General features: G+C 40.6%; 1 protein-coding gene across 1 annotated transcript; it reads right to left on the bottom strand.

The window, feature by feature from the left end:
• Positions 1-5,770: 5,770 nt before the first annotated feature.
• On the bottom strand, positions 5,771-8,200 carry LOC106311270 (pollen-specific leucine-rich repeat extensin-like protein 2). The gene has a single exon (XM_013748481.1). It carries the CDS (start codon positions 8,092-8,094, stop codon positions 5,881-5,883), a length of 2,214 nt encoding a protein of 737 aa, XP_013603935.1. The 5' UTR covers positions 8,095-8,200; the 3' UTR covers positions 5,771-5,880.
• Between the last annotated feature and the right edge of the window lie 896 nt (positions 8,201-9,096).

Genomic DNA, 9,096 nt, shown 5'->3' with positions numbered 1-9,096 from the left:
AAACCGATCGGAGAGCCTCCCCCGCTCCTACGGTGGAAGCGGAGAGAGGACAGAGTAAAGGAATTCTGGCTCATTCGATTCAGCCCTTTGATGGCCCTCCTGGCTTTCCACCTTTGTTCCCAGAGCTTTCTAAACAAGACTTGAGGATGGCTATGCAATACATCTCGCATTCTGATCCAACAGAAAGGATAGCTAGAATTGAAAGAGTAAGACAAGGAATTGAAGCAGAATCCTCTATGCGTCTCACAAGGATATCAAGAGACTTGGATAAGGGCAAAGGTCATGTTTTTAGCTACAAGGAACCGTCCTTCACTCAGCTCTTGCAATGTCAATCTGAAAAGGCTATGGCATTGTCTGGGAAGATGCATGCCACCCATGAAGAGGAACCAGACTCATCTTCTTCGCATGCTCCTGCTCTCTCTGCTCCTGTCTTGATTTTCAGTTAGGCCCCTCGTCGGAGGGGCGTGTTTCTGGGAATCTGAGTCAAAGGAAAGTAGTGCGCAAACGACCTACGGCGTGGAAGAGGAAAATGAATACAACTGGTCGTGCTGTGGCCGAAGAACAAGTGGGTACATCTCTCGAACCTTCTCAGCGGAGCTCGAAGAGGAAGTCTACTTTACCTCTGCTTGCGCCAGACAACAAAAACCCAAAAACATCAGAACCTACGGTGGCTTCCAGTTTGAAGCCGCTGCCGCCCCAATGAGTGTTTGGTGCTGGAACTGTCAAGGTGCAGGAAGCACGGAGACAGTTCAGATCATTCGGGAAGTGCGTCGTAATTACTTTCCGGATATTATGTTTTTGATGGAGACAAAGCAGCAGTTTGGTTACATTTCTGATTTGCAACAGAGATTGGGTTATGATGGTATCTACACGGTTGAGCCTTTAGGCCTTAGTGGAGGCTTGACGGTTTTTTGGAAAAGCAGTTATGGAGTTGAGATTCTTTCAGGTGACAAGAGAATCATTGACTTGAAGGTTTCAGTTCGTTCGTTGTCTTTCTTTCTCTCATGTGTCTATGGTGATCCAGTGAGAGAAAGACGCCAAGAGGTGTGGGACAGATTAGTGGAGATTGGGCTTAGGAGGAATGAGCCTTGGTTGCTAGCTGGTGATTTTAATGAACTGATGTCAAATGAGGACAAATTAGGTGGTGCTGTGAGAGAAGAATCCAGCTTCTGGGGCTTTCGTGATATGGCAAGAAGTTGCAAGATCAGAGAGCTACGCAGTTCGGGTAATCCCCTGTCGTGGGGAGGCTGGAGAGAGTTGGTTTGGGTTCAATGCCGCCTTGATAGGTGCTTTGGTAACGATGTGTGGTTCAATTTGTTTCCAAGATCGAGTGTGGAATATGGTGATATGTGGGGCTCTGACCATAGACATATGCTGATAGGCTTCGTTCTGGAGCAAAGGGAACTCAAACGAGGAAGATTTTATTTGGATAATCGCTTGCTTCACCGTCAAGGTTTTGAAGAAGTGGTCGTTCAGGGATGGGGAGATTCAGGTGATCCAATGAGCATTATGGATCGCATCACTCAGGTTCGGAGAGGTATATCCAGATGGAAAAAGACCTCTGATCTTAATTCTCATGAGCGTATACTGCGACTCAAAGCTGCATTGGAGAGGGAGGTTTCCAAGCTTTATCCGATACGAGCGGTGCTTAAGAGGATTACGAAACAACTAGCGGAGGCCTATATGGAGGAGGAGAGATACTGGAGGCAAAAATGCAGAGAAGAATGGCTCAAAGAAGGAGACCGTAATACAAAGTATTTCCACAATGTGGTTAAGGGAAAGAAGGTCCAGAACCGGCTTCTCATGCTGCTAGACGAAGCTGGGGAGGAGCACTTTTCTGAAGGTTCTAAAGGAGATATAGCTACTGAATACTTCAGAGAGCTCTTCTTAAGCTCTAATCCTTATGAGCTAGACCTATTGTTTAATGGCTTCCAGAGTCGCATAACGGAGGAAATGAATGCTAACCTTATTGCTCCAGTCTCGGCTGAGGAAATTAGGAAGGCAGCCATGAGTGTTGATGGAGGTAGTGCACCGGGGGAAGATGGGTTGACTGGGAACTTCTACCACCAATATTGGCATATAGTGGGCCCGGCAGTCACTAAGGAAGTCCAGAGTTTCTTCGATACGGCGGTGCTACCAGAAGGTTGGAATCATACCCAGTTGAGCCTCATCCCGAAAGTGGTAAATGCGAACCGGATGCAGGATCTCAGGCCTATCAGTCTCTGCTCAGTGCAGTATAAAATTATTTCCAAAGTCTTAAGTAATAGACTGAAGATTATTTTACCAGAGGTGGTCTCTGAAACGCAAGGTGCCTTTGTCTCAGGCCGGTTAATATCAGACAACATCATAATAGCTCACGAGATGGTTCATGCTCTTCGTACTAAGGAGGGAGTCTCTAATGAATATATGGCTGTCAAGACTGATATGTCTAAGGCATATGATAGAGTGGAGTGGTGTTTTCTTGAGACTTTATTGGAGCGGCTTGGGTTTGCTCGAGATTGGGTTCGATGGATCATGTCCTGCGTGAGCACGGTCACATATTCGGTCTTAAAAAACGGGGCTTCACACGGATTTATTAAACCAGAGAGGGTCCTTCGTCAAGGGGACCCCTTGTCTCCTTTTCTCTTCATTTTATGTGCGGAGGCTCTTGTAAACGGTTTAAATGCTTCAGCTGATTTGGACAAGATTCATGGTATCCAATTAGGCGCCTCTCGTCCTGCAGTGCATCATCTTCTGTTTGCAGATGACAGCCTGCTGATGTGTAAGGCGAGTGCAATGGAAGCAGAAGAGATTGTTAAATGTCTGAAAAGATATGGGGATGCTTCAGGGCAGATGATCAACCCTCTCAAGTCCTCTGTTATCTTTGGATTCAAAGTCCCGGCTGATGTCAAGACTGAGATTCAAGGAATCTTGAATATCGAGAAAGAGGGAGGTGCAGGGACTTACTTGGGACTCCCAGAGTGTTTTAGTGGCTCGAAAAGACAACTGCTCAGCCTCATTCGGAGTAAACTGCATGGGAGGCTTAATGATTGGTTCGCAAAAGCTCTATCTCAAGGGGGTAAGGAGATCTTGTTGAAATCAGTTTGTCTAGCTCTGCCTATCTATGCTATGACTTGCTTCCGCCTTCCAAAGGACACTTGTGCTCGCCTTGTCAGTGCAATGACAGAGTTCTGGTGGAGCAGTGGCTCTAATAGGAGGAAAATTGCTTGGGTATCATGGCAGAAATTATGCAAATCCAAAAGTGAAGGTGGCTTGGGCTTCAAGGATCTCGAGATGTTCAATCAATCCTTACTAGGGAAACAAGCATTTCGCATCTGGAGCAATCCTGATTCGCTAGTAGCGCGTGTGCTTAAGCACCGATACTTCAGGAACTGATCTTTCATGGAGAGCAGTCTAGGTTCGCGGCCCTCTTATGCATTGAGAAGTATCCTCCATGGCCGAGAATTGCTCAAGCAAGGTTTAGTTCAGTCCATTGGCGATGGATCTAGAACTAATGTGTGGTGGGATAAGTGGATTATTGACAAAGTCCCACGTTCTCCTAACTACAGAGCTGATTCGGTGGTTGATCTTACACTAAAGGTGGAAGATCTTTTTGATCATCAAACGGGTGCATGGAATGAGAACCTGATTCGCCAAACCTTCAGTCCTTGTGATGCAGAGATTATACTCAAAACAAGGAAGAACCCCAATAGGAGGGATAAGCTAATATGGGCATATACTAAAGATAGTACCTACACGTCCAAGAGTGGGTATAAGTTCCTGGAAATTGCAGAGGAAAGCCTCAACCCTACGGTTCCTGCAGTGTATCCTCTTGAAAAGAAGTTATGGACAGAGTTATGGAAAACCAAAACCTCTCCAAAACTGAGGCATTTTCTGTGGAGAATCCTTTCTAGTGCTTTGGTTGTTCGAACTCGATTACGTACGAGAGGTATCAACATCGATCCTACATGTCCAGCGTGTGGCAGGGGCCCTGAGGATATTGTACATGTATTGTTTCATTGTCACTTCGCAAAAGATGTTTGGGCCGGCTCGAATATCCCTATGCATCCCTCAAGTTCTTGGTCGAACTCAGTCTTCCTTAATCTTTATCATCTTCTGAGATGTAGCAAAAGGACGAACCTGTCTCCAAGTGTTGCTCAAGTGTTTCTTTGGGTTCTTTGGCATATTTGGAAAGCCAGGAATGAGTTATGTTTTGAGCATACAAGACTTGCTCCGGCTAGTGTTCTTGATAAAGCTATGATGGATGCTGAAGTATGGAGAGAAACTATGGCGCCTAGATTCCCGGAAAAAAACTGTGGGTTTAATTTTGTTTTTGATCAAACTAGATTGTTTTTAACTAATGGGTCAATTTCATAGAAAATAAATATAATTATTTTGCAAATAGATGGTTCCGAAACGTCTATCTATTATTATTATTATATGAGTCAAAAGTGTTTAAATTTTCGAAATAACAAAATTTACATATCCCAAACATCTATCTCTTCCCAATTGTGTTTGAAAAATAAAAAACTAACGTAAGAACAAAACAAAAGTAAATTATCAGGAAACAAATATATTATAAAAAACCTCATATAATCTAATCTCATTAATTATTAGGAAGATTTGTCCAAATAATATCCACGCACAACGCGGATCTGGATCTAGTTTTTTTATTAATTAACAATGATAAATTACAAACTTCAAAAAATAATTGTACTTACTAAAATAATATTGCTATAAAATTATAGGAATTTGGCAATCATATAAAATAATACATTTAATATCAAAATTTAATACTTTTTAATTTGTGAAAATAAAATATTTTTTAGAAACAGCAAGACCGTCTATTTTGTCTTTTTATTTTTTTCTTATCTCAAATATTTATTTATTTTTGGATTAATTTGGGGTATCCCGGATCTATGAAATGATTCATACTAATTTCTAATGGAAAGTGTAGTCCACAGATAGACTTTCTCACCGGATATGTAAATGGACCATATGAGGAGTCCATATCTGTGTAGATGTCCAAAACAGTTTGACATAGTTTCACGCAGCAGATTGATCGAACTTGAAAAGTGTTGCTATCCCAAACCCTTCTCCTTACCGTCTGACTACAAGATCCCATGATTTTTATCTCAAATGTTTTGTTCTTTATATTGTCACATATATTTCTCTTTTAACTAAGCTAAGTAACAAAAATATTGCATTTTCATATAAGAAAATGCATACGGAAAAAAGTAAAAATAAAATTTCTAGTTAACAACAAAATTAGCTTGAACTAGAGAGTAATAAATAGTAGTTGAAACTTGAAACAAAAACTTTATAATTGATTAAGTTAACCATAAAACTTTCTAACAAATTTCCATTGACCGTATTCAATGCCAATATCGTCATATTGCCGTCACATTTCTATCAGAAAGTTCAGACAAAAACACGATGGCTTGTCGTATAAATTTCTGGAAAAATATGACAACAAAGTTTTATCAGAAAATCATAAGGATCTGTCGAAACTTACCAACGCAAAAATTCTGTGAAAAATTCCGCCAGAATCTTGCATGTCTTCACTAAATAGCTAAGAAATAACAATCTTCACTATAGTTTACTAACTTGCAATCAGTTATCTATAAACATCGACAAATTAAAGACAAAAATAAGTTGCAAGGAAAATGATTTTAGTGATAATACATATAAACACTTAAAAGGGATGGAGACTTTACAAAAAGGATAATATTATGTTACATTTCACAAATATCTTCTACTACAAAGTAATCTAACAAACAAAATATGCAATGCTCAACTGTAACTGGCATTTTTTTTCAAAAATCTTTTGTTACAATTAAACTAGCATGAAAAATGGATAAAAATGCTAAATTTTTTGTAATACAGTCCCAAATAGTTTTCTTAGTAGCCAGGAAACATCGGCGGTGGAGGAGACCCATATTCAAATCCAATATGTGGTGGTATATTAAAATTGCTGTCGTTGTTTTCCGGTGGTGGGGCAACATTTTCGGATGGAGAAGGCGACGATGAGGGCGTAGAGAGTGATGGTTCTGGCGCATCAATTTCTTCTGCTTCTTTTGGTGATGAGGCCGGTTCATTTAATGGTGGTGCGGTTTGACCTGGTGATTGAGCATCAATTGTTGGTTGATCTAATACCGATGATGGGGTTGGTACTTGGGTTGGGGACTGAATCGGTGTTGGACTTTGGATTGGTGACGAAACAGGTGATTGATCCGATTCTGATGATGGGGCTTGAACGGGTGTTGGAGCTTGGATTGGTGGTTGAATTATTATATGTGCTGGTGGTGGTGAGAAAATTGGTGGAGGCGGTGGTGAGTATACTGGTGATGGTGGTGGCGGAGAGAAAATGAGTGGTGGAGGAGGAGAGTTAACTGGTGGAGGTGGTGATGGAGGCGGAGGAGAGGCAACTGGCGGAGGTGGAGAATTAACAGGTGCAGGAGGTGGTGGCGAAGATGGCATTGGTGGTTGAGGTGGTGGTACCTGTATTTCTTTTACCTTGGGTGGTGGTGGTGGTGGCGGACGACGGTTTTTAACCGGAGATGCATTATATGGATCTTCCTTTGGTGGTGAAACTGGTTCAGGAGTCTCTGAATTTTGTGGTGGTTCAGGTTTTGGTGATTCTTTTTGTTCTGGTGGATTAATTTTTGGTTGTTCTGGTTTAGGAGATTCTTCAGATTTAGGTGGTTGTGGTTTAGGTGTCTCTTCTGGTTCTGGTAGTTCAGGTTTGTTTGTCTGATTTTCCGGTTTAGGAGATTCATGTTTTGGTGGCTCATGCTCAGGCATAGGTTGTACATTAGTTGTTGGTGTTTCAGGTCTTAATGGGTTTTGTGATTCCGGTTTAGGTGATTCTTCAGGGTTTGGTATAACAAGTTCTTTCGGTTTTGGTGGAATAATTTCTTGGGTCTTTATTGAAGGTGGAGATCCACCTTGACTACCGCCAGAACATTTGTCCTTGCTACAATCCAAAGGACGACTAACCACCGGTACACACTGATTAACAGATTTCTGGTTCGGTCTGTTCTTCAAGCAATTACTCCTGTCATCAAATTGTTTCCCATTGTTCTTCCCAGGAACACAGCTCTCAGCTTCTCCATTGAAATAATTGTAAGAAAACTTGAAGCTTTCCAAATTTGGCAGTTTGCAAAATGTGTCGACAACAGATCCAGTTAACTTATTATTGGACAAATCCAACTGCTCAACGCTTGATAAACTGGACAAGGTCAACGGTAAACTACCAACAAACCCGTTATTGCTCGCATCAAAAACTGTCACATTATTAAGAGAACCGATCTCGTTCGGGAAACAACCGGTTAAATTGTTTCCAGTGAAAATAACCTCGTTCAGATTTTTCATCTGACCGATCGATCTCGGTATACACCCACTGAATTTATTGTTTGCAAATGTCACAACCGAAGCAGCCGATTTACCAATCGTGTCGGGGATAACCGATTCAAACCGGTTATTATTCAAAAAAATGGCGTCAAGATTTTTATCAAATATTTCTGACGGCAAACATCCTTCGAACTCGTTGTACCTTAGATCGAGGAACTTCAAAGACGGCCACGAGAGCGAAACTTCCGGAAACGAACCAACAAACCGATTATTGCTAACGTCAAACTCATACATCAACGCGAGTTTTGAAAAACTTTTGGGGATAATCCCACAAAACCGATTCGAGTTGATGTGAAACATAGCTAGATCGGTAATAAGACCTAGCTCTGCTGGTAAATGTCCGGCAATATCCGCATGGTTCAAATCAACACCAGCAACAACCTTGAGGCTGGGATCATCAAGAGCTTCCGCACAATAAACTCCGTTGTAAGAACACACATCGGGTCCGACCCAGTTTTTTGTGGTTTTAAACGGGTCGGAATATATAGCTTTCTTCCAGGCTTGAAGAGCAATGTAAGCTCTTTTTAGACGGTCATTTTCAAATTTGAGGCTCGGATCAACTTTAATGATGTCAACGCATTTTTGGTCTAAGTCATTTGTGAGATGAGCGTTTTCTGGGAACGAAGCTTCCTCGTTGATGGTCGCAACAACGATGGGGGAGATAAGGAGGAGGATGAAAAAGGTACCTAAAGGCTTCTCCATTGTTTTTTTTTATTTTTTAACTCAAGGTTTAATGGGGAACCTTGGGAAAAAAAACCCAAGGCTGCTTAATAGAACAATTTGGAAAGAAATAATCTAAGATTGAAAGAATGGTAATTAAAAAAAAAGGAAAAGCAAAAAACAAACTTCATAATTTGCTATTATTAATTGTTTAGAATTGGTTATTATTGTCTAGTGTAATTATAAAAATAGCAAATTAGTGTTGCTAACTTGGTTTCAAATAATTTACAAATCTACACGGTTGACCTTCTCAGCACCCTAATATTTTTTTACCATACTGAAATTTTTCTGACCGGTTTCCATTGTTTATTTTGAAGAACAATATATAAATTTAGAAGAATTCAGATGTCTGTATCATTATTTTATTATCCACATCAATAATATATTATAGGAGAAATTCTTTTTTTTTTTTGACAAGAAACGTTTATATTAAGCTAAAAGCCAATAGACTTAAATGGTTACATATGAAGGTATACTCAACGGCAAACTGATTAAAGAAGACGACTGCAGAGGAGAAAGTGTCACTGCAGGGGTTAAGGCGGCTGAAACCATCATGAAGCCGTCGTATCTCTCTTGTATGTTGATTAAAATCCATATAAGCTGAAGAGAAATAACTCTTGAGTGAGAACAAAAGTAAACGTATAAACCGTTGCCAAAGCAGAGAGAAGGGAATGAAAAGGAGACGGAGGCGATGCCGGCAAGCTTCCGCTCCGCGCTGGCATCGTGAGTTTGAAACACATACGGCACTTCGATTATCATTTCATGGAAAACTTGAACCAATTCTTCTTTTTCTTCTTGATAAGAGCACTCCATACTAGTAATTTATACAAAATGTTATAATAACTAGGAATTAGTTCGCGTTGCGTGTGAGAATTTTTACTTCACTAAGTGTTTGGATAGAAATTTGTTTTTAGTTTCAAGTGTTGGTTATACGCTATGTTTAAACCATTATTTCTGTAAGTTCTTTCTTTCTATATGATGAGA

The sequence above is a fragment of the Brassica oleracea genome, chromosome C8 (genome assembly GCF_000695525.1).
Source record: "Brassica oleracea var. oleracea cultivar TO1000 chromosome C8, BOL, whole genome shotgun sequence".
Lineage (NCBI taxonomy): Eukaryota > Viridiplantae > Streptophyta > Magnoliopsida > Brassicales > Brassicaceae > Brassica > Brassica oleracea.
The sequence above is the reverse complement of the archived record's forward strand: the minus strand, read 5'-3'. Positions and strand labels throughout refer to the sequence as shown.